Source organism: Osmia lignaria, chromosome 10 (genome assembly GCF_051020975.1).
Source record: "Osmia lignaria lignaria isolate PbOS001 chromosome 10, iyOsmLign1, whole genome shotgun sequence".
Lineage (NCBI taxonomy): Eukaryota > Metazoa > Arthropoda > Insecta > Hymenoptera > Megachilidae > Osmia > Osmia lignaria.
The window spans coordinates 14,393,454-14,418,791 of NC_135041.1; the positions used below are offsets into that span (position 1 = coordinate 14,393,454).

At 35.2% G+C, this 25,338-nt stretch overlaps 3 protein-coding genes across 12 annotated transcripts in view; 1 reads left to right on the top strand and 2 right to left on the bottom strand.

Moving 5' to 3' along the window:
* The first annotated feature begins 1,093 nt into the window (after window positions 1-1,093).
* On the top strand, window positions 1,094-18,834 carry LOC117611782 (Centrosomal protein 135kDa). Of its 5 annotated transcripts, none has more exons than XM_034340058.2 (21): window positions 1,094-1,666; window positions 1,803-2,103; window positions 2,190-2,425; window positions 2,619-2,793; window positions 2,878-3,044; window positions 3,125-3,320; window positions 3,409-3,600; window positions 3,674-3,792; window positions 3,857-3,958; window positions 4,046-4,282; window positions 4,340-4,435; window positions 4,491-4,720; window positions 4,884-5,094; window positions 5,185-5,300; window positions 14,227-14,506; window positions 14,576-14,773; window positions 14,853-15,029; window positions 15,095-15,297; window positions 15,370-15,501; window positions 15,574-15,669; window positions 15,734-16,096. In XM_034340058.2, exons 1-21 carry the CDS (start codon window positions 1,472-1,474, stop codon window positions 15,966-15,968), a joined length of 3,894 nt encoding a protein of 1,297 aa, XP_034195949.2. In that variant the 5' UTR covers window positions 1,094-1,471; the 3' UTR covers window positions 15,969-16,096. The 5 variants fall into 5 exon arrangements, with proteins under 5 accessions (XP_034195949.2, XP_034195946.2, XP_034195948.2 ...); XM_034340055.2 differs by lacking the exon at window positions 15,734-16,096 and adding an exon at window positions 16,258-18,834 and having other exon boundaries at window positions 1,095-1,666; XM_034340057.2 differs by lacking the exon at window positions 15,734-16,096 and adding an exon at window positions 16,258-18,834 and having other exon boundaries at window positions 1,095-1,666; window positions 2,190-2,362.
* Window positions 5,409-13,593, bottom strand: LOC117611785 (uncharacterized). 3 transcript variants are annotated; one of them, XM_076690652.1, is made up of 10 exons: window positions 13,482-13,593; window positions 13,236-13,343; window positions 12,855-13,167; window positions 11,611-12,771; window positions 11,382-11,542; window positions 10,498-10,806; window positions 7,179-7,356; window positions 6,852-7,045; window positions 6,440-6,771; window positions 5,411-6,364 (listed from the first exon to the last, which is right to left on the bottom strand). In XM_076690652.1, exons 6-10 carry the CDS (start codon window positions 10,518-10,520, stop codon window positions 5,631-5,633), a joined length of 1,461 nt encoding a protein of 486 aa, XP_076546767.1. In that variant the 5' UTR covers window positions 10,521-10,806; window positions 11,382-11,542; window positions 11,611-12,771; window positions 12,855-13,167; window positions 13,236-13,343; window positions 13,482-13,593; the 3' UTR covers window positions 5,411-5,630. The 3 variants fall into 3 exon arrangements, with proteins under 3 accessions (XP_034195960.2, XP_076546767.1, XP_034195959.2); XM_034340069.2 differs by lacking the exons at window positions 11,382-11,542; window positions 11,611-12,771; window positions 12,855-13,167; window positions 13,236-13,343; window positions 13,482-13,593 and adding an exon at window positions 10,867-11,164 and having other exon boundaries at window positions 5,409-6,364; window positions 7,179-7,353; XM_034340068.2 differs by lacking the exons at window positions 11,382-11,542; window positions 11,611-12,771; window positions 12,855-13,167; window positions 13,236-13,343; window positions 13,482-13,593 and adding an exon at window positions 10,867-11,159.
* An 890-nt stretch (window positions 18,835-19,724) lies between the features above and the next one.
* Window positions 19,725-25,338, bottom strand: part of Bap170 (Brahma associated protein 170kD) — a 33,737-nt gene continuing 28,123 nt past the window's right edge. For 3 of the 4 annotated variants that reach the window (XM_034340065.2, XM_034340061.2, XM_034340066.2), the window contains exons 12-17: window positions 23,291-25,302; window positions 23,055-23,214; window positions 22,814-22,972; window positions 22,462-22,539; window positions 21,563-21,654; window positions 19,725-21,479 (exon numbers count right to left, since the gene is read on the bottom strand). In XM_034340065.2, the coding sequence (XP_034195956.2) occupies window positions 21,359-21,479; window positions 21,563-21,654; window positions 22,462-22,539; window positions 22,814-22,972; window positions 23,055-23,214; window positions 23,291-25,302 (2,622 nt within the window). In that variant the 3' untranslated portion in view covers window positions 19,725-21,358. The remainder of the gene's footprint in view (window positions 21,480-21,562; window positions 21,655-22,461; window positions 22,540-22,813; window positions 22,973-23,054; window positions 23,215-23,290; window positions 25,303-25,338) is intronic. The other variant, XM_034340062.2, reaches the window with a different exon arrangement.

A 25,338-nucleotide genomic window follows, 5' to 3' on the forward strand; every position in this document is an offset into this window, starting at 1 on the left:
TCAGAGACCCCGCTACGCCAATGACGCCTCCACGTACCGACCTGATATGATATTGGGGTATTAAGAACCCCGAAACGCCGGAGTCTATCTTTGCCTACCAATTATATAGCATCCGGGGTGCCAGGGACCCCGAAGCGGTGGTAACTTTCTTTACATACCGACATTTTCGCATCTGGGGTATCAAGGACCCCGGTGTATCGGTGGCACTCTCTGTAAACCCAAATATCATTTTGGGGTGTTTAGGACCCCGAAGTAGCGGTGATTCTCTCTGCATACCGACATTATGGCATCCGGGGTATCAAGGACCCCGATGTGTCGGTGGCACTCTCTGTAAACCGAAATTTCATTTTGGGGTGTCTGGGACCCCGAAGTAGCGATGACTCTCTCTGCATACCGACATTATGGCATCCGGGGTATCAAGGACCCCGATGTGTCGGTGGCACTCTCTGTAAACCGAAATTTCATTTTGGGGTGTTTAGGACCCCGAAGTAGGGGTGATTCTCTCTGCATACCGACATTATGGCATCCGGGGTATCAAGGACCCCGAAGTAGCGGTGACTCTCTTTGCATACCGACATTATGGCATCCGGGGTATCAAGGACCCCGATATGTCGGTGGCACTCTCTGTAAACCGAAATATGATTTTGGGGTGTCTGGGACCCCGAAGTAGCGGTGACTCTCTCTGCATACTGACATTATGGCAACTGGGGTATCAGGGACCCCGAAGCACCGACGACACTCCTTGCTTACCGACACTACAGCATTCGGGGTATCTGAGACCCCGAGGTATCGGTGACGCTGCATATGGATATTATGCCACCGGGGTGTCAGGGACCCCGAAGCAAATAGCGAAATATAAGACCTAAAAACGAACAAATCGTGAAACTCACTTGTTCGAAATAGTGATGGGTACGACCGGATCTAGCGAAATATAAGACCTAAAAACGAACAAATCGTAAAACTCACTTGTTCGAGGTAGTGATGGGTACGACCGGATGCGACCGGATTTATTATAAAACAAACTTGTAAATAATTAAGAAATTATTCACTCACAAACCATGAGAATGATATATTTGTAAATCACAAACGATGTTCTATCAATTACTGTTTTACCGACACAGAATTCGAAGTTCAGCCTCGACGCTCCCATCACCTTCACGAATTTGTTTTTGTTGAGGAAAGTGAGCAATAATTGTTGGTATTATGCAGTATTATGTATATAAATAATGGAAGAAGATGCATGACTGCAATGAGGGAACAGTAATTGTTTTAAAAAGAAAAATTTGTATAACAAATTTATGGACTGGACGAAATTAATTTATAATGCTGTTTAACATTTTGGTTTTATCATATTTATTAAGTATTATTCAATGAATTGTACATGCAATTATTTTAAAATAAATTTTAAATAAAGGAAAAGTCGTTTGAATTTGATATAAATTTTGCGATAAGTAAATTGTTTATAAATTTTATGAAAATGAGTATGGAGGAGGAGTATAATGTAGCAGCCAGATATAGAACTGTTCGCAAGCATTTAGATAGTTTAGGATATAAGCAGGCACTTACCGTGGATGGGCTTCCTTTGATAGAAAAATTGCTTGCCGATCTCTTACAAACAACAGAAAGCTTGAAACATTTTAAAAGCATTGCGCAAGAAAATATTGAGGTTTGTACATTTAGAAGTCAAAGGTATATTGGATAAATGTTGTATATAAAGCTACATAATACATACTTTTAGAACTCCCTATGTGTAAAACAATAGATAGATTTTTATGTCATTTAATATTTTCATATACATATAGGCACATGTAGAATTAAAATCCATAATTGATCCTTATAAATGTGATAATGTAAGACTAGTACAAGAATGTAACCAGCTGCATTTAGACTTGATAAAAGAAAAGGAAAGTCATCAGAAACAAATTAAGGATCTTAAAAAGGAAATTTATAAATTGGAGCATGAATGTAATGATCTTCAGTTGGCATCATCTCGTAATCTGCATAGAATTAAGGAATTGGAGATTGAATCTTCCAAGAAGTCTAAGAGAATTTTAGAACTTCAAGGGAAATGTTTAAAGCCAACTATTAGTAATGTTGGCTTAGGTAAACAATTTTTACCATCTGATATATTTTAGCTCACTTTTCCAAATAATATTATTGTTATTAAAAGAAAAAATGTATTAATACAGCTTCTAAAAAACGTCCTGTTTTTCCACTTCGAAGACCAGTCATAGAAGGTGAACCATTACCAAGAACAGGCTCTAAAAGTAAAAACCCATTGCCAAATTTAAGCACAGTGGAACCAAAAGTTGTTGATTTGTTAAGCATGGCAGACCATAAAATGAATTGTTTGAGTCATGAGGTAACAAAATTAAAGGGAGAACTCTCTTTACAAACTGAAAATGTACATACACTAAAGAGTCAGGTATATTACTGTCAATTAATTACATCTGCATGGATTTGGGTTATTCCTGTTTCTCATTATATTGCTTGGATTTGCTACAATCACCATTAATTGCAGCTACTAGCACATAGTAATATATCCATAGAAATTAAGTGCATGTATATAATATAAATGTAAGTATAATTCTAAGTATATTATAAGAATGTATTTACAGTTAGCTACAAAGGAAAAAGAAATTATGAGATTGAAGAAGATGTTAGATGGAGGCAGACCATATACTGCTGTACTTAAAGATTGTCTTTGTAAAAAGACAGACAAAGATAATGTAGATGTTAATGAATTGAAGATTCTTCAGCAAGAAAAGCTAGAATTAGAACAGCAGTTAAAAGGTAAAGAAATTAGATTTTTATTAATGTAGTCTTTATATAAAAGTGCTTTATTATTTATAAATACATATTTTACGTTATTTATAGAAGCCTTAAATAAGCAACACGATGCTATGACTCAAGCGCTTAAACTTGCTGATCGGAACGAAGAATTAGAAAAAGAGTTAAGAGATATAGATCATATAGCATTAGCTGTAGAAGCTGATTGTAATTCTACAGTTAAAGAAACTAATAAAAGAGTCTCTAAACTACAGGTAATAATGTAAATAGTAACAACTTATAAACCAAGATTTATATTTTCATATTAATTTTTATGTTATTTATGTTTACTTAGCAAAAATTAGAAGAAGTAATGACACAAGTACATGTATTAGAAGGTGAATTAACTGTCGAACGTAGAGAAGTGCAAGAATTGAAAGCAGACCTTGAAGTTTGTAGAATGGAAAAAAATAACATTAAACACACTTTGGAATCTACATTAGATGAGAAAAAACAGATGACAGATAGGATAAATGAATTAATAGTAATTGGTATGCAGAATTTTTATTCTTATTCAATTAATAAGTACAATTAAATTTGAAGTATTATAATTAATAAATATTTCTTAAATTGCAACAGAAACAAACTTAAATGATGAAATAGAAAGATTGGCCAGAGAAAATGAAAAACAAAGACAAGATATTATTCAGTTACAATATAGCAATAAATTATTAAAAGATCAAATGAACATGATGGAAATTTTAAAAGATAATGATATAATAAATATAAAAAGAACAAGAGAAAAAGGCAAAAGGAATGATGACAACAATGGTAAGATTATAAAATGTTATACAAGAAAAAGTAAAATCAGATATCTATATGTATATTTATTCGCAATTATCAGGACAAAATGGAATAGAGATTCATGAAACGCATAAAGAGAAAGAAATTCAAAATGAGAATGGTGTTTGGTACAACAATGTACTGAGACAGTTGAATGAGAAAGAGACTCAAATAAATAATGTACGTATTTTGAGAAGTATTTGTGCTTGTTCATTTTTTCACGTCTACAGTTATTATATTTTAGTTACAGCAAACGGTTGAACAATTAGGACGAGAGAGAGATTTCTATAGAGACGAATATAATAAAATTAAAGATTACCATAATAAAACGATTGATAAAGATCATGTAAGATCTTTTTTTCAGCTACTATTTTTATTCAGCTACTACTTTTTTTTTTAAATTCATCATTATTATTTCTATTTGTGGAAACAGGCTGATCTGTGGACACGAATTCGAGAATTGAAACTTCAGTTAACCGAAAAAGAAAGTGCAGTGGATGAATTACAGAGGGAGAAAAAAGAACTGTATCGTGAAAAAGTTAATTTAGAGATGCGTTTGAAGAATTATAAAGCTGAACATAAATCGTCTTGTCGCCCCTGTAATGTGTGTAAACGTGGTAATTCGTGTAATTGTTCTCTCTCAGCTGTGAAGGATATTAGTAAAACAAAGGTAAAATTGTCTTTTGACAATTGGTCCGATTGACTTGATAAAAATGAAATATTTCAGAGTATCATCGAAAGGTTGGAACATGAACGAGACGTTGCTAGAGCGGATGTTGAACGATTAATAGAGGAACGTGATGCATTACGTGAACGATTAAAGGTAATTAAATAAATTTGATAAAATGTTATTGTATACATGGTTAATAATTAATTAGATGGCAGCAGAAGCACATACTTCTGAACAACATCGTTTGCGGGAAAACTTAACTGATGTTGAAGCTCGACTGAAACAGATAGAAAAGGAGCGGCAAGAACTTTTACTTACGCAGGGATCACGAAGAGCAACCATAAAGGGGCTGGAAGATCAATTACAAGATCTGCGAGAAGAGCTAAAACGGACTAAGCAAGAATTAGGAACGCAACGGACACAATATTTCCAACTTCGGTATTTCTTACTTTGTGTATTAGAAAAGAAAATTTGCGAATAGTAGATGGTATAGTGTTGAAGAAAATTTTGAAATTATTGCAAGTATAACATAGTCGAAAATAATTTTTCTTGCAACGTAGTATCGTTTTAAAATCAATAAATGTATCAATCGATATGTTAGGGCCCTCCAAGATCAGACAGATCAGGCACTGAACGATGCACAGAATCAATTAACACAATCAGAGTCTGAATTAAATAAGGCGTTTGATCGCAGTAGAGCGATGGAACGACAGCAGTTGCAACTTGAAAGTCAAGTGAAGGAATTGCAACAAGAAATTTGTAATCTTAAAACAAAGATGACACATTTGGATCATGAGAAAGATCAATTATTGGTAAGTAACGTAGATACAATAATTTTATTATAATGGAAAAAGAAGGATAGTAAAGTGCATATATGATAAAAATAAATAATCTTTGTTAAGATGGTGTTGGATGAGAAGACGGAGAGGATAGCTGCTTTAGAGAAAGAAATAATGCTGAAAGATCAACAGGTAATGGGAAGTGAACAGCAGATTCGTGAATTACAGCAAAAAAATGAGTGAGTACCTATCATCTCTAAAAGATTTATATTTAAAAAATGTTCCTATAAATTATATATTTACAAGACGTTTTTAGTAACAATGGTAAAATTTAATCGGTAAAATACTATATTTACTGCGGCATAGATAAATTTTCATGAAATTTCGAACATGATAAAATTAAACGATGAAAAATTTCCTAGCCTTAAGTCGTTAAATAAATAAAAATTCTTAGAAAATTTAGGCGGAGATATTACAACTATTTCACGCGTCACATTTGTACAATACTATTTACATATATTACTTAAAAATTTACACACAGCTTTTGCGTGTCGCAGTTCATTTTATCACTAATGTACTGCTAGTTCAATTTCTCTTACCGAAAGGTTTATCGACTTCACGTTTTCGTTAAGAAATTTTGCTAAGCTCACCGTAGGTGGTTGACAACTACCTGGTGAGAGGAGATTATTATTTTCTAATTCAGAAATTTCTGAATTTTCTGTGATTCTTTTGTACCCAGGCCTGCATTCGCATCGAGCTCTAGGTTCTGATTCTTTACTTTCCCACAATGTTGGTTTTGGCATTCTTCGTGCAACCAACCATTCTCCCGCCGTGCATGGACCTTGAGTGTACAACTTATAACAAGTTTTGTTTATTTCTACCATTCCTGGTGTAGATTCACAGCTATCGTTACTTTCTTCAGAACATTTTTCAGAGTCTTTGAATATGTTGGTGCATCCACACATGCCATTGTAACTAATTCCATCAATAGATGGTCGTACATTATAATCGTATAGAACGATCTGTCCATTAGGGCATGGCCCTCTAGTTCCTATTTTATAACATGTTTTTTCTTGCGGAATGTACAATCTTCCACGTTTGCAAGGTACAGGAGCGCAACCCGTCGAATTCATCAACATGTAACCAGGTTCACAAGGTCCTCTTGTATAGAGTCTATAACAAAATCCATTTTTATAGAGGACATGACCTGGCTTGCACACGCAACTGGCCCGAGCTGTATCTTCATTGGATGCTGAGTTTGTTACAACATAATAGTGCCCTTTGAGACATGGACCAATACCACCTATCGATAAATCAACAATTCATTAACATCATGGAACAACGATACTACAAAGTTTATCATGGTGATTTATCTTACCTAACTGATAGCACATTCTAGTTGGTTCATGATAATGAGGTAACCTAGAGTGACAACCACACGAACCACCAGGCAAGAATAATTCTCCAGGTTCTGTACAGGGACCTTTGGTATAGTGCTCGTGACAGCCACCTACACTCCCAGGCCAGTGATATCTTCCCAATTCACCAGTTGTAGAGCAGGAACATATAGTCAATCCATCTTCATCCGTAGCAAGAATTTCTCCTTTTGGACATGGTCCCCTGCTAAATTTAGGATAACACTTGCCATCTCTAGGCCAGTATACTTCTCCTTTCTCTGTGCATGGCTCTGGCTCACGGCAGACGCCCCATCTTTATTTTAAATGAAAATATCTTCTTAGATTCTTGCTTTCTAAGATATTTACCGGTAGTACCTGCAAGTTATAGCTTACCTGGACTTCCCAGAAGTCTCTGGTACAGGTTCAAAGAACTGTCCGCTTGGACAAGATGCTCTGGTATATATTGGATGGCAAAGAGCGTCTCTAGGGGATTGTGCAGTCCCTGGAGGGCATCTGCATTCTGCCACAGTTCCACCTCCACCTGCTGCAGGACCTAGTTCCATCGTTTCCGGACACGGTGGCCCAATCTGTCGAAGAAACATGTTTCAGAATTTGATGACTGGTGTTGAATGAAAGAAAAAGGACCACGGAAAGTCGCTTCTAATGTACGTTCTATCAGGAGAACACGCGTGTCTCTTTAAAGAGAAATGCAGCACCTGCCTGGAATATTTTGTAACACTTTCCATCCGGCGGCCAAAATAACAATTGCCAACCACGTGGTTGTGCGGCGCAGGGATTGCTCGACGGATCTGCCCATGGTGGAGGCATTATCGCTGACCTCGCGCGAAGTTGAACCATCGACGTGAACCAAATGACCACTAGCAAGTCTCGTACACTGCTGGAAAACATTTCACGATGAATTTACACGTGTATTCCAGATTTAACACTGATAATATTTCGTATAACAGGTATGAGTTACAGTAACAGTAAAAGAGAATGAAAACTCAAAAAAGAATAAAAATCATAGAAACTGGAATAGAAGATAGAAATCATGAAAAGTAGAATGGAAGATCTGGTTTTGCAAGCGGAATCGTATCTTCAAATGAATCGCATACTTTTATTATCGAGGGCTTCTGTAAAAATCTGGAAAATAATAATTGTGTTAGAAAACACACGGCCACGCGTTTGCGAGTACGTGTACTACGTGTGTCAAGATCGAGGGTACGGTAAGAAAGAGCAAAAGCACGACAGAAATAAAATGACCATACTTTCACTGTTTCACTATGGCAATGGCATTGTCCCTGATGGCAGGGTTTAAGATGACGACATGCATATAGAATAAGAATACCATTCTGTACGAATGCCTCGCAAGTGTTGCCAAACTGAAAGCAAAAACACTTTCCTCTTTTCTTTTTCTTTCGTTTACTCTAAACGTTGCTGAACGACCGATTATTTTTAACGACATCCGATGGATACCAACATAGATATCTTACATTTTATAATTGATGATTGATGATTTCATAATGTTTAGGATCTGAAGAATCTTTCTGTGATTTTCTTTCCTATGTAAGAAGTTGAATTATTTGAAGCGATCGAGGAGATTTGTCTGAAATGATTTATACACACTCTTCCGAAAATCAAGGAAGTAATTACAGAATGTGAGGAACTTTGCCACTTAAATTCTAACAGTTGCTAGACAAGCTTTCTTTCACGACTTTCCATTGCACTTACAGAACGAGTTTTCACTGATCGTTTCCTATCGTTTTATTAATTACACTTTTTCATTTATTGTTCTCGCTGATAAATCACAGGTGTCTGAAATGGGTTCACTATGATCTTGATCAAAGAAAATTTTGGAGTTTCAGCTTGAGTTTCTTTCTAAGATGAAAAGATGAAGTATTGCATGGATCAGAATAAAAGATCCATTAAGGAAAGTCGCACAGTTGCTGGAAAATGACTGTGTATTGCAAAGTATCATGCTTCCTTTTTCCTGTGTAATTATTGCCCCTCATTGTCAAGCCGGTGTGACGGCTTTGCGCAAATAAAAAGTGAGAGTATTAGAGATGAATCCAGACAACAAATATTTACACCTTCTCTCCGTACTAGGTTTATTAGAATTTCTACATAGATCATAAAGCTTTTGATAATAGTAGAGGAGCAATATTTCATTTCATTTACGAAGAATTTAATGAACATTTGCAGTGTAAAATTCGAAGGAATATGTAATACGTTTAATCTTTGAGATTTCTCTCGAAACATATCAAAATTTCACTGGTGCCGGTTGAATTGTAAGAAAGTTTCTTTTAGAAGTGCATTCTTTGGTAACTGTTTAATTGAAGAATACTTGAAAGTAAAAGTACTTTTGTTTATATCGAAGCTTGGTAATAACATTTTTGATGAACAACTTTCACGTTCACTTGCATCCGCAAAATATGAAGATTAATTACTATGATCGTTTACAATGACTAATTGCCAGAGCAGCATCCCGGAAGTCGGACAGTAAATCTTTAATCGTTTATTATTTTGAAAACGAAGTGTCAGATTACTCTGTAGAGTTTGTTGCTTTTATGGTGTATACCATTTTTGAAATAATCAAATACCTGGAAGAATAATAAACAATTGAATTTCAATATCACGTAACTATAGAGATGAAATTTTGCAATAATTATGGCATATTTTGTACAAAATTATTAGAGTGGATGTTTCAGTAACCCTTGTTTTGTGATAGAGAAAAAATCATTAGTTTCGTTTGTTCACAAAAGAAGATAATTATGAGTTCTTCGAATAATTATCCTTGTCGCTGTTTGGACAGATGTAGGTATGATTCTTTTGTCATTTATTCATCAATGAACTTGTATTATTCATACAGGAACTGACCATTGATAACATAAATCAATTGATAGCAACAATTCAAATAAAACTCCTTTGTTATATTGTTCTTCTTGAACTAGTTTCTCGACACCTTTCAATATTTTCATGTTTCATTCGTGTTCAAGCTCCTTTCCACTTTTTTGCACGTTATATAATGTTCACTCATAATGTAACATGCGATAAAAATCAACAACGTTATATCATTAGCAGACGCTTTATAGTTCCGCTCTTTCCTCGCGCAGTTCGACCTATATTTGAAGACAATACCACCTAAAATGTTCAGAAAAAGGGATCGTCATAATTATTCCATTTTCTACTCTCATTGCCAACTAGCTTTCTCAAAGTATTAAGCAACTGTTCTATTTTGCGAAAAATAGTTCTGAGCCTGTTTCATGACATAAAAATATGTCAAAATAGTACTTATGCCACAGCAATTTGAAGCTTGAAGTTTAATACAAATTACTACAGAAACGTTTCATTATTATTCTAATAATTTGAAATTAATTCGGTGTTTCATTTGTTGAAGCGACTGTATCAACTCCTTCCATTGTTGTTCTAATTGACTGCTAAAAGGCGTATCATTATGTCCTACTTAAATCGTTCCACTAAGATAATTACATAAGGAGACGTAACCACCGACGAATACGATGAATTAAATTACTATTTGATCTTACGAAGATCGTGCCGTGACATTTTCAGTTAGAGATGCGAAACGACCTTTCGAAATTACTCATTCTTGTTATGCAACTTTCACCATAAGTCTACCGCTGAATCGTTATGTGAATAGGGTATAATCGTTCATAATGACAGAATATTGAATTAGAAAAAAAATTAGCAACAAAATGGCAAAGACTTTTTGCTTTGAAATTTTGCAATATATTATTTAGAGAAATTATCTCCTAAGAAATGTACGAAGAAATGATAGAATTTCTTGCTCAGAGTTGCACTATCTCTTTATAGTGGGTTCGTTTTTAAACTCTCATTTTCATTCACGCCCTTTATGATCACCTTCCAAATTTCTATTTCAAACAATTAACATATAAATAATTATAAATTATTTATATTTACCTAAACAAAATGCAAGCAATAGATATTTAAATACAAGCTTGAAAATTTAATTTTCATATGAAAAAAGAATATTATGATATAATAGGAAGGGTTGACTTACAATGAGGATTTCATGGTGAACATGATGATGATCTGCCTGCTGGTAATCACATCACCGATATTCACTGAAGTTCACCTAATCCTTCGATCGGCGTCGTTTGACATCCTGCGATTGACGCGAGTCGCGCGAAATGAAAACGATGGTGTTCGCTCGAATACCACTGCCAGACTGAAGCAACCACTTGGAATCAACTCTGCAGCAACGTGCTGTTACCTAACTTCTCCGAGACAGGAACCTAATTCTAGTCCCTGCTCCCTCCTTCTTTCCTTCATCCTCCCTGACAGTCACTCCCATTGAGATTTTAATTATCTGTAATGGTAATTGAAAGATTTAATAATTTCTTACAATGATTTCTTCAAGTTCAATCACCCCTATTTTGCTTGCAGGTTTTGTGGAAAATATATTTATGTCCTCTAGTATGATCTTTAAGAAATACCCTTAAAAAGCATCTTACAATCCATCCACGAGAAACCTGTATTCCATAAATTCTCTTTTAGCACGTTTCTCGAATACAGAAACAAATATAGAGAATATCTTAGATCCGGCTTAGTCTATCAGGATTCAGTTGAATTTGCAATAGTTCCGTGAGCTAAAGAACTAGTAGGGTATCGTGCGTGGGTTTCCTAACGTTCGATGATACAATGGGAATGAAATCCGGGCCCAATATTTCCCAATTTATCCAGAATCCACTCGATGTGATTTGCACAATCGCGTTGCAATATCGTGGATCATTGATTTCGTTGAAAATTCCCGGTTGCGAAATTTCAACGCAATCGACCGGGTCTTTCTTGACCTCCGAAAGGTTGCTCCGACGAAGAGGAGAGAAAAGTATTCGTCCTCGTGGAAGCATCCATTGCATAACTTTTGATTAATCTGAAACTTACTTTACTCTTTTCCTCTTCGATATACTCTTCTTCACCACCTATACATACATCGAATTCTAAACTGAGCAACACAAGTTGATCCCCAAGAGTCTAGTCTAATTAGTTACAAGCTACACCTAGTAGTTTATAAATCAAATGATTTACACTCTCATGGTCCGGAGCTGAAAGTTATAAAGTGAGGCAGCAAACTGGAAACAAACTTTTTAATACCACGCTACAAATTACTTACAATTCATAGTTGTAACAGATATATCCATTAAAGATATAAATGAAGATTTATGGGTTTTGTAAAGCAAGGTTTTTAAAAGTTAAGAAAAGGTAGTAGCACCTGAAATATTTAAAAAGCATTAAATATACATCTAAATATAGGTATTCGGTAAAAGTATTCGGAAATGGGACTTAACCAGCAACCGTTAGGGTGAAGTACCTGTTACATAACCGGCACAGGATGATTCGATCATCATTTAAGTTAAAATAGGAACCTTCGTCTAACTAAATATTTGACTCTACACGCGTAGATCGGGTAACTGGCTAACCCGTTACGTAATTCCGAGTTACAAAATCGACGTAATATAATACATTCCACTGTCATAATCAACCGGACATAACATGTTGAAGGTACCACCGTGAGTCATCTTGATCTCACTTTAAAATGAAATCAAGTGAACCTTTTATGGAAAGTCATGTGTATGTAATTGCACGAGGCAAGAGCCGAAAGGTTGCTTTTATATGGAGATTCGGGACAACGGTGGACCCTGTTTCCAAGAGATCACGTAATCTCTAGGAGTCGAGAGACACGAAGAGATTACAACGGTTCTTCTTCTGCATCCTGTTGCGAGTGCTTCTCACGTGCTGACGTTCCCTGCATTTCGAGGAACCGTGCAATGCCCTTTACCTGTAACGGTAAAGGTGAACGGCATCTCTAAAAGGGCGCTCCTTTTGACATCGAGTAGAATAGAATTCTGCTCGAAAGACGATCGATGTAGGCGGTGGCCTTAGGACGATGCACTCCGTTCAGTTTTTCTTTGGCTTTGCAATGAAGTAGAAAATGAATTTAGAAAGAAATGTTGTCGTTCCCTGATAAATAACGTAACCACGTTTCTCTTCAAGATCAAGCTTGTTACATCAACTGGCTTGGAAATTTTCTGTAAGGAATTCGAAATCTTTGAACCGTGAGCGATTGCAGTAGGGAATCTTGTTCGTGTAACATAACCGGAGAGCTCCCTCGAACAGGCTTCTCTATCGTGGATTCGATTTCAGGGACATTCTTTAGGATGAACGAGAACGAAAGTACGTCTTGCTCGATGACGAAGTCTAACGGGATGAAACGGACGTACGATGACCTTCTTTGTCGCATTTGTATTTTAAATTCTTTCGGCTTCTTTGTTATCTAAAATTATTAGTAAATAAATTGCATTTTTAAGAATAACGTAACATGTGAAATTGAAAATTTGAAAGTATAGAAAAGATTACGTAAATGGTAGAAAAGAAGTATCTTCTCGTTTTGTAGAAAGCATAAGATATGTATGACCAGGTCGGAGATTAGTATTTTTTATTTTTCATCGACAGCCTAAGGTTTCCATCACTGATTATGAAAGTACTTCGTTGGAAAATCAGTAAAGTCTTGTTGTAATTAGTACCGGGGTGAACTTCCGTGATCATTTTATCCATATTTATGAGGCATATTAATTCAAGTAAATTATTGCATTTTCATTTCCCTTTCCTTTAAAGTACGTATATTCCTCTTCGTGTTAGTAGAAGTTGACCTTTGCATTATTCATTGCACCTGAAATAAATATCGTAACAATGAAACGTATTGTAATAGCACGTTATTTTCAGGTTATTCTTGATTACCTGATATAACTCTGCTGGTAATGGAAATCCGTTCGTTGCGCAATTCAGTTATATTTCTCATCGTATTTCTTCGTGATGTTCGTGACACAGTTCCAGTCCGATTTACTCCTGAAAAGAAAACATTTGGAAAATCAGTTGGAGATACTATTTCTCGTTGTCAGTTTGAAATTGCATAAAGAAATTCTTACGACGCGTTAACAACTGAGACGTTTATTTTCACTTTTGTACAGAGGAAAAGATACGTACCATCGAAAGAAGTTGCTAGCATCAAGGAAGGATCACGAGATGAGAGAAAGTCGTTTGTTCGAACATTTTTCTTTTCAAATCACGCCGACCATGCGTCCGCGTGAACATCTCTTGCGTAATGCGCAGACGCGTAATCGAGACACGGTCGATCGATGATCGATTACTTAAACTTTAAATTTAAAATGTCACGCTTTCAATTGATTACACGGACTTTTTAATATAGAATTTTCACGATAGCGTTAAATTTATGTATACAACAGGATATTATTTGGAAGGAGATATACTTACGGTATACCTATTGTAACATCGTTTAAGCCATCGGTAATTGAAAAAATGTTTTAAGTACGTATCACTGGTTTTCTCCGATTCCTGTCCTTACGTATTTAACTTGTGGTACCTAATAAGGTCGTTTCGGAGGCTACGTGATCTACAAGCGAAAGGAAATCTGGCCACGTAAATATTTTCGAGAAAGAATGAAGCAACTCCCATAGGCACCTAATTCATCGACGTATTTTCGACGTGCCGCCCTTGTCCTCTTTCGAGAAAGACGCTTGCGCCATCCAGGGATGTGCGTGCAATTCTCATAATCGAATAGACACGGATTTAATATTAATACTATGAAGTAACGATGACAGTAGGTTTGATGAAAACGTTCCTATGTTTAATGCAATCTTTGTAGCCAAAAACGAGGTCAGAGACATCCTTACTGTTTGCTGGGATAAAATCTTTTTTTCTTTTTTTATAGAATGACCATCGATCAGAGTGCCGAACAAGACAGGCAATTAAGAATGATGCAGCTGGAAGTGGAGAATCTTCAACGACAACTGCACACGGCCTCTTACGATCGAGAGAATGCGATTCAAGAAAATCAACGGGTCCAAGACGATTTAGCTGCGGTTACTTGCGAAGTAAGAAATCTGCAACGGGAATTAGACGCGTCCCGCGCCGAATGCTCCGATTTGAAACGGCAACTTCAAACTTACGTTGGCGAAGTTCGTCGAGCTGAGGAGCTTCTCAATCGAAAGGTGGTATTTCGTATTTGCAATCAGCAGAACTTGTTTTTAATAATATCAAACTTACAATGATGCTTGTAGGAGAACGAAAGAACGGAGATGTTGAATCACTTCAGAAGTTTGAGCTTGGAGGCGACAGTTTTGGAGAACAATAACCATAGTTTGGAGTCTGAAGCAGCTGAAGCAAGAGGTGCGCTCCATTCGGCTAGGGATCGACTGTTAGATTTCGAACGACAATTGGCTGATAAGGATTCTCTGATAAGGGGCTATGAAACTCAGGTGTTCATTTCTGCAACGTAGACGTGCTAAAAACTTTCTTTTTATTATACACTGATAAAAAATAATACAAGTTTTATAGATCAGCGAATTAACTCAAAATGTGGCCAGTATGGAAACGCAGTTGCGCCAACAAGGAGAACAGAGGCACAGAACAGAGGCCGATTTGAATGCTGTTAGAGATTTGTGTGTAAAATTGGATCAGCAGAAAGATACACTGATGCAACAAATGGACGATAAAGATGCGATCAAGGCGCAGGTAAATCTAAAAAGACGATGCAAATTGATGAATTAATTTGATAATTTGTATACAATTTTATTTAGTACGATATGCAAATCGCTAAACTAAAAGCGGAGCAAGTTGCGATCCAAGATCAGATGAACAGAGATCGCGTAACGGTTGAACGACTGGAGATGCTTTTGGAGCAAGCTCGTCAAGAGTCTATAACTGCACAGGCTAATAATCAGGAGCTCCAAAACGAGATGTCCAGACTGAGACAGAAGATGTCTGAATTACAAAATAAATTGTAAGCAATAATTGTTTTCTATAATAAATTATAGATGGTAAGATAGATCTTCAGATTTATTTAACATCTTAGATCGTCGGAATCAAGCAAACTCCGGCAATATCAGACTCAGGCTGCGGAGTACTGTAAACAGATCAGTGAACTGCGTAGGCAAGTTACAAACGAGAGATTTGATCGTGCAAGAAAAGATGAAGAAAGTCGCAGGTATATTCCACGAAAGTTTTTATTAATTACATAGAATTGGAATCAGGATCAGGGTTGTATATCTGTTTTTAGACACTCAGAAGGCCTTCCCGATTCACTCGTCCAAACTCCACATCCTACTAACCAAAATCCCAACGAGTCAAATGATACAGGATTTGCGACACGCAGGTAGATAAATATTCAGTAACAAATTTTTTATTTTATTAAAAAGAAATCAAAATTGAACTGCCAGGCAAGTAGACTGGCTGAAGAAACCTTACACCGCGATTCCCAAATACTCCCGTATACTTAGTCCTGCGCGATCTGTAAATGAGCGACATTCTTTTCCTATGGATTGCAAGTGTTTGCCCTCGAGAACCATTTTTCACGAATCATCGTCCAACAAATTACCACTTTTCCCTTCTGTGTCGAATAACGAAGCAGATGTTTCAAGACGGAATAATTCTGAAAACTCCAACAAACGCTAAAAATCTCTCTGAACGTATAACGAAGTGTCTTGTATATGCTCTGTGGTGGTTCAATTAACGTTTATAAAATTTGCGATTGTTTGGTATGAAATAAATAAATTTGAAAGTAGTAAATTAGTACTAAAGCGATAGTTTTACATGGTTGATATCATCTTTTTTTAAATTACTTCTCGTATGATTAAATTGCCTTTCTTTTTGTTTGCAGGTCATTAAATTCGACACCCGACAGTTTTAACGTAGATTTAAATGTGGTTATATAAAGTATCATTTAACATGCTCTGATCAATAGATATTTGCAGAACGAAGAGCATGACGGTACAACCGATAGAAGCGGGATGAAAATGGTAGATGATATTGCAGTGTCACGTTTTGGATATTTGAAGGTGGAAAGTAACTACAGATGTAACAATCGACCAAAAGAAATTCAGCGTGATGTTCCATGTATTAACATAATATTACGTTCAGACTGTAAAATGCATTCCAATCAGTACAACTACGTGCAAAAAGAAAACGCACAAAATGAGAACAAACCAGAGCCTCGAAATAATGAAGATTTAGTCAAAACTAATGTACAGAGGCCAACTGTGTCAGGTTTAAATTCTCCTGGCACAAAGTACAATTCTACCTATTTTAATACCGACAATCATTTTGATGTCTTGCAAACATTAGGAATGAAATATAATTATACTGCATTTGACATCGAAAATAAGTTGAATGTGTCACAATCAGTAGGTGTGCAAAATAAAGCACAGTGCAATCAGGGTACTAAACAATTAGCCTCTAATAGTACTTCAAAGATTCGGTACAGTAGCCCACTATTTTCATATTATCCTGTTCATTCCACTGAAATATCAAATGACAGCAAAGCTTTGGATAATGCAGCTAAAAAAAGATTAGCGTTCTCCAAGAATAGCAACGTAGTTTTAAATGATAAAATTGCAAATATCGTCTGCACTAACAAATCGTACAATATTTCTAAAAATAATTATGATAAATATACTTCACTGGAAGAAAGTACTATTAACAAAACCATATCAAGGAATAAAAAATTAACAAAGTTTTTACATCAAGATGACATAAATTTCTGTACTGATACAACTTGTACCAAAACTAATTGTTCTGCATCAACTACGAAAAGAGAAAATAAGCATAAAAGTACACATACCGATATAAAATGTATGCATGATGTTACAACAAGTACTTTATTGAAATCTACTGAAAACTTTCACTATAATAGAGAACGAGAAAAAAAATGTATAAATACAATTGATACTGCTTTGGATACAGTTCAGAATATGTTGAAAGGGGTAAAAAAATTTGAAGACAAAGATATTGATAAACAAAATGCTGAAAATTACCACTATCAAGAAGTAAGATGCAAAAATATGGGTTGCAATTACTTAAATGCGGTGCATGATGTTGCTATATCGAAATATAAACAAAATTGTGCAAATTTAGCAGAGATAATAAAACCAGAATATGTGAAAATGTTACAGGAAATTAAAGAACAGACGATGGCGTTAGAAGAGCAATTGATAATCATGAATAAGAATATGAAGATTAAGAAGAGAACAATTGAAAAACTTATGTCTGCTCCTGAATATCAAGACACTTATAATACTGAACAGCAAAGAGATATAATTACACAGAATCCTGAAAAAAGAAATATTTGTGTTCAGGAACCATCAGAAAGCACCAGTTATGTAAACTGTATGCAGTATACAACATTAAAACCTGAAAAAGATAACGATGAGCAAGATATTAAGAAGCAAGATGTAGCTCTTAAAAAAAGCAAACATAAAAGGGAGGTAGAGCAAAATTGTAAAAATTTCACAGAACAGCAGGAGAATAAAGATCACAGAAAAGATATTAATAATTTTAAAAGAACACATAATGTACAAATTCAATGTATAAGATCTTTTCATATAATTGACGCTTCGAGTTTTAAATCCTTTTCAACATCAACATCTAAAAAGGTAAATCCTGCAAACAACAAAAACAAAGTTTATTATATTTCCCGTCGTGTCCAAAGCAGTCTTACAAGCAAAGAAAATTTACGTTCACAACGAATTAATAAAACTATGTTAGATAAATTGATAATCAATGCTGTAGAAATGAATAATAAGGGAATAAATGACGAGCAGGAATCTTTGACTTATGAGGAAAAAGCTATCATGATGTTACTCTTAGCAAAGAGTATAAGTAATAAATGTTTAAAATCTAAACATAAGAAATCAGAACTTATAAATTTTAAACCAAAATGCATTATTGATTCGTGTATTCCATGTGACCAAAGGTTGGTTAAATGTAAATTGTCCAAGAGAAAAATGCAGATACCTGTTGTGTTCAAACAATCAAAACCCATAAAATATAACGACGAACAAAATATCTACTCAAATCAAAATAGTTGCGAGTGCTTACCATTACAATCAGAAAATAATTTAGTAACTACTGTTTGTACACAGTCATCCAATTTACAAATTACTACTGCCACCTCAGTTTCTTGTACTTCATTCAACAATAGAATTATTGTAGACAATGTAATTGAAGAAAGGAGAACAAGAGGAGACGCTTGTATATTAAGTTAATTAATGAATGGAAAACAAAAGCTTGCAAAATTCCAAATATGTGTTAAGTTAAAATGTGCCTATTGTAGTATTTTAGTTCTTAATTTAATCAAGTAATATAAAAAAGTAACAAAAAAGCTTATACATTGTTGCCAGTATCAAGAACTGACATTTAATGTTTCAACTTTTAAATTGACTATAAAATTTCTAATACTATTTGTAGATATAGCGTTGCGATAAATTATATGAAAATGTAAATTTTAAACTAACAAATTATAAGACTGTACTAGCACTAATTATAAAACTGTATTCATTACTATGTTGCATACGTTAATATATCGTATTATTTTTATATTTTACATGCTGAATCAATAAAGTTATAATTTAATTAAAAAATAATCCTTGTTTCCACAATTTACAATAAGCTTCCAAATTAAACTCGTTACTTTAAGTTTAATCATTTTTCTTTTGCATTTAGTAATTTATTATATCATCCTTTTATTCTTTTACACATATGTTATGATCTCAATGATCGTACGAAACGGTGAACATGTAAACTAGGTAATTACAAATAATAAAAATAAAAAGCCTCTCATAAAGATTTCTCTTCTAAACGTTCAGCTATTCCAATTTGATTTATGTATATTTATATTTGTGTATTTATGTATTTTATATATACATCTTCAAATCTATATTATATATAAAATACATAATAGAGGCTTGCACATATTTCATTGTTTCATAATTTGCGACGTTAAATATCAGCTTACGACCTGGTATCAGTTTGATAATTACAAAAATGTCATACCCTTTGCAACTCCCGTTTTCTCGTAACTCTATTATAATACAGACTTTTTTTTCTAACTTCACTTCGCCAAACATTTAATCTTACACCCTTAAGAAATTTACACATAGCTCGTAACATGATGAATGAAATACACAGGTATTATGTACAAATATTTATAATTACATATATATATATATACTCTTTTTCCCGCATTTTATTATTCTAATACGTTCTTAACTTTTAAATTCGTGATCGTGCCCGAGTACTTGGATAACTCGACTAACGACACACGTTATAAATGCAATTTATTTTTCCGAACATCTGATAACGTTAAATTTTTGTATGTTCGTTTATTTTTAATCGCTGATGAAATGAAATAAAGAGATCCGTTTACGCGAGCTATAATTTACAACAGGTTCCAAAGAAGAATCAAGTTATAGAAAGTAAAAATTTAGTAACTCTCCTATTCAACTTTACGAAATAACTGAGATTACCATTTCACGAAATCTTTTTTTTTTTTCTTTTTCGTTTCATTCACCTCTTTTTGTACAGCCTATGATACAAAGAAGTAGATAATATTTCTTTGTAATTTATATGAAAAATATAAGTGAAAAACAAGGTGATGAGAAGAAAGGTTTTGCCATCACGCTCAACAAGAATTACTTAACTCTAATTTGGTTTCTTAAACAAATCTGCAGAAGCATCGTATTTAATTCAAAGGAATTTTCTGTCTAGAAAAAGGAACAAGAACGAATATAGAATTGATCTTCAGAAAATGGCATGACATAGTTGCCTTGGAAAGTGCTTCTTTTAGTTTCTGCTCTGTCTCTCTCCCTCCCATTTTAGTGCTGAAAATTTGAAAAAGACTGGCTTTAAGAACATTTAGGCCTTTCTAATTTTAAATATAAATATACTTACACCTGTATCATTATAATACACAGATAACTCGGAAGCAATAATTGATCTTTGATCCAAATTGAAGTGCATAGTTTTATGGATGCTTCGTCATTTTTCACAATACCATTGCGATTCACAGAAAACCAGATTATGTTACCTTGTTGTGGATGATAATGTAATTAGGAAAACGATTCAACTCCTGACAGGCTCAGTTTACCGAAACAGTATAAAAGTTATCTCTACATATCTGAGAAAATTACAGAAGTCAAAAACGGTTAGTGGTTTCTTTTTTTCTTTTTTCCATTTTTTGTTGAGCTAAATCCGATCTAAAGCAGAAGAAGTTCTTAGATTCCCGATGAATCACACCGTAAACGCTAACCGTATGTGTACGTTATGTGCGATGCCTTACTAACGTCTGACAATAAAGATTATTCGATAATAAAACAAAGAGAGACGATAATATAGCCATGTAATTGCAATATGCAATTATAAGCAAATGATAAATTCCTAACAAATACATTTCATAAAAAGGTTTCTTTACATTCTAGGTTTTCTTGGTGACTTATGAAAAACATACAATAATAATATTAATAATAATTAATAATAATATAATATAATATAATAATAATATAATATTGATTGTAATTAACTATAACGTCCATAAAGTATTTTCTTCGCACATTTTTTGTACACGATTACTAAAAACATTTCTTCCGCTTCTTGTTGAGAAAATAAATATTAATATTAAATTTGAAATATTATCTCGTTTTTTGTTTTTTTTTTTTTTTTGTTTTGTTTGTTTATCACTGATCTGCATCACTTCAACTACTGTCTTTCGTTTGTGTTACTAGTTTTACAGTACATTATTATAATCTAAATCGGCAAATCAAATTGCCTAGTAAGTTTATAGGCCTCTTTTAATAATATGGAACATTGCCGTATCCTCTTCCTAGTACATCCTCTTGACCATTCTTGATTTTTTCTTTCCTTTTAATACGCACAAACACACTTTTGCAATGAAATTGCAAATTTTCGCATTTTACATCATACTTCCTTTTCTCTCACTTTACACACTAAAATTTAAAATTGATCGCTGCTCGCAACGTGAAAGAGCTTGTTTAGAGGCCTGGTTCAAGAGGTCACCTATGGTTACTGTTGCTTTGATCATTCATATCGTATAGAACTTGTGCGATTGTTCTCGATGATTCAACGTTACTTAACGCCACACCTGCCAAATGTGGTTCATACGCTCTAAGATGCCTGCAAAGAAAAATTAACATAATTACTTTTACGTTTTTTCCTTCTACGTTGAAATTGATGGAAAAGTTCAGAAGAAACTTCACCTTCTGCCATGTGTTGAATATATGACTAGGTTTCTGAGAATAAGAGCGGCTGTCAAACGAATACTTTTAGTCACTGGACCTTCGTTGTCGTCCTGTCAAAGAGGAAAAAAAAACCAATATGTTAAAAAACAAAAAACATGAAATGTTACATTTTGAAGTATCTATGAAAATAAAAATATGTAGACATCTAATCACATTTTCACTTAATGCTATAACAAATATAATGTGACACCAATACAGCAATTATTCAATGATGTTTGGATTAATTAGTTGCAACAGTTCTGAACATTAGTAAAATACAAAGTCATAAAAACAAAATGTCAAACGCCAGGATAAATAATAGTTTTTCATATTTATCATAAAATCATATAAAAATATAAATAAAAAATGTACTTATATATATCACACAATAATATATAAATATAGAAAAAGTAAAGCAACTTCATCTAAAATGATCATGTTTCTGTTAATTTCTCACGCCTTATTATTTTAGAACAAACATATAATGTATACAACTTGCAATCACAAAGTTTTCTAAATGCGTTAAAATCTTGCATCATTAATTAATGATGATTTTCGTATATATCGTAAGCATAACAAATATTCTACATTATGCTGATCCAAACGAACATACCAACACCCTGTTCATCATGAATAAATACACTTCAACTGCGTAAAACACAAATTACAGCGACGCTAGCTACGAAATGAAAATATAATGAAGTCCATGCTAAAAGTATGTATATTGAAACGTACGGATTAAGAACAAAAAAAAAAAGAACAGCATGGTGCGAAAACAAAAGAACATAAAGCGCAAAAAAAATAGACGACAGGAACAGCACACAAGAGCTGTGGCTGTGGAATTGTGAATCCTTTTTCAATTTTCAACACGTTTTTACCTGTTCTGGTGGAGGATTTTGCCCAGGTCTGGGGGAAGAAGAGCTTGAGGTGGCTGCAGCGGGCTTGGTTGGCCTTTGCTGCTTTGCCAAGAGAATAAGAAATTTCATTATATTAACAAAACTCAATAGACTCTATGAACCATGGGAACTATAAAGGATTCACCGAAATATCGATGCAGATAAATATATCTTATAATACTTTAAGATATAAAGTTCTTGCTACTTTGTGTGAAATACTTTACTGAGATGTTACCACCATTAGCAGAGAAGTGCTTTACGTTTGTTTCTTTTTACCAAATTTTACGGCTTAGTTTTGTAACTAAACTGTACGCAACTTTACAGAATTACCCACCATTAATTCCTTCGGATTTACGAATTCCAAAGCGTGCCGTTTAATTGCATGGAATGCTGCGTTTGGTGCATATCCAGGATGATGAGGAGTCGGCGGTGTCGATGTGGAAACTTCCGTTTTTCCAGTTACCGTTAACTGTTTTCTTCTCATCGACATAGTCTGCGGAGATGTACAATCAGACGATTAATCGAAGTTCTTTAATCGTGTGTTCGACACCATTAACTTGTACGCGTCTACTTACTTCCGCGTTGCAATGCCTATCGTACAAATGTGTCATTAATGAGAATCTACGCCTTTTCAAGGCATCGCAACTTGCCCAAAGGCATAATATTTCTTCTCCCCCGGTTGGACAATGTGCTTCGCACACGTGAAGGTAAACTTCGTGTGGTGTTTTAAATTGCCTGTGGAAATATGATTAAATAGTAATTGGTGTTACTACAGGGAACATAATATTATTGAATGAAATGTCAATGATACCTTAGACAACCTCGCCATTCGCATAAATAAGCATTAGGATCGATCTTTATCGTAATAGTTTTTTCCGGTTGATTTTGACTCGTCGACGGCTTAGATTCTGGCTCCGTGGAGGTCGAAGAACTAACAGTCTTAATTAATTTAGCAGGTTGTTTCGCTGGCAATCCGTGCGTCGCAGCTGCTTGATGCGGTGTCGTGGGTCTGGTAGGTGGTGGAGTCGAGGCTGGTGTGGGCGTCACTACCCTCGATGGCACGCTCGTAGACACTGGCGTTTGTTGAGCCATCGCGGGTATCGTGACAGTCACTGTATTTGGATTTGTTTGTGCTACAGAACTGTTCACTATTATGGAAGTTTGTGGAATTGTGCCTGATGTTGGAACGAGTGGCGGAGGTATGTTGCCGAGAGCGGGACTTTGCAAGATGGGACGCGAAACTTGCGTTACGACAACCTGCTGTCCCTGCGGCGTAACCGCTACCATTTTTTGTTGGGTCGGCTGAGCAGCTGCTTGAGGTTGCAAAATAATTATTGTTTTTGCGCCTGTTCCTTGTTGCTGAGTAGTTTGAGCCACTAGAACAGTTTGCGCCTGACCCTGAACCAGCGTCGTTTGCGGTTGAGCTAAAACATAATTTTGACCAGGAACACCACCGGAAACGACGTATTGTAATTGACCTCCCGCTCCTTGCTGCAGCAGAACCTGTGGCTGTGGTTGTGCCTGCCTTCCCTTCACTTGACCAGCTGGTATAATAACTTGATTATTTGGTTGGATTGTTTGTTGTACTACTATTTGCCTAGAAGCTGCGACAATAAGTTGCTGATGTTGATGTTGTTGCTGTTGGAGTTGTGTCTGTGTCTGTTGGGGTTGTTGTAACTGATGGTGGTGATGATGATGATGATGATGATGTTGCTGCTGATGTTGCTGTTGCTGTTGGTGTTGCTGCTGCTGTTGCTGTTGCTGTTGCTGCTGCTGTTGTTGTTGTTGTTGCTGCTGCTGCTGTAACTGCTGTTGAAGCTGCAATTTTTGCTGTTGCTGTTGTTGAAGTTGTTGTTGTTGATTGATTTGATTTACGAATATATGAGGTTCCTCTTTTATCGCGGGAGATGTTCCTGTACTAGCATTTACATTAATATTTTCGTCAAGATCAGTTTCATCTTCTATACAATCAGCAGCTAAAGCAGCATAAAGATTAGCAGCAGTGGAGGACACAGTTGCCTTTTCGCTATCCTTGTCATCGTCTTGTTCCTCAGATTTGATACTCGAGACGGTAGATTCAGCCGTTGTCGAATCAACAGCAGGATCCGGGGACATTGTACCGTTGGAATATTTAACCTTTTTTACATCTACCTCGTCGGATTCACTCGCGGCACGTTTTATCCCTCTCGGTGCTTCAATTAAAGTATCTTCAGATACTTCTGTTTGTACGACATTACTTTCCTCTACTTCGAGTTTCACTTTAATGTCGGTAGGAGATTCTTTTAGTACTTTCTTGATGTGGTTTTCTACCAGATCCATTCCTTTCTCGTTAATTGAATTCTTTCCTAAAACACCGTTCAGAATGGGTTCTTTATCGACTTTTCTTTCCAATAAATCCGCAAGCATCATACTTTGCAAGGGTTTCTCTTTAGAAATTACACTGGACGAATCTTTTGACGATCCATCATCCTGCGCGTCAATATCCATGTTACTCGGTGCACCGTTCAAGAGAATTCCCTCGAAACTCGTTAAAGAATTATCTTCCTCCACGCCGACACCAGAACAATCCCTACTACCACCGATACCACTACTAGATGCCAAAGAATTATTCGTCGAGTCCGAATCTTCGGCAATGGACGTACAAGTAGAACGTTGATTCGTTTTATTCACGGTAGTTACAGTTGTAGATGGAGGCCGACATACTTTAATTGTTGAAGATATGTGATTTTCCGTCGAATTTAAAACCACAATGGAAGAGGTTGTCGATGTTGCTATTTGGTTGACATTTTCGTTATCACTTACTTCAGTCTGAAACACAAAATACTTTGTTATAAACTTTATAGCGAGCAGTCAAAAATT

Coding starts and splice junctions, on each gene's coding strand:
- LOC117611782 (XM_034340055.2), top strand. CDS start 1,472: ATGAAAATGAGTATGGAGGAGGAGTATAATGTAGCAGCCAGATATAGA. Junction 2,426..2,618: donor TACATACACTAAAGAGTCAG/GTATATTACTGT, acceptor ATGTATTTACAG/TTAGCTACAAAGGAAAAAGA. Junction 4,283..4,339: donor AGGATATTAGTAAAACAAAG/GTAAAATTGTCT, acceptor GAAATATTTCAG/AGTATCATCGAAAGGTTGGA.
- LOC117611785 (XM_076690652.1), bottom strand. CDS start 10,520: ATGTTCACCATGAAATCCTCATT. Junction 7,357..10,497: donor TTCACCATGAAATCCTCATT/GTAAGTCAACCC, acceptor AATGTTTTCCAG/CAGTGTACGAGACTTGCTAG. Junction 7,046..7,178: donor AGTGTTACAAAATATTCCAG/GCAGGTGCTGCA, acceptor TTTCTTCGACAG/ATTGGGCCACCGTGTCCGGA.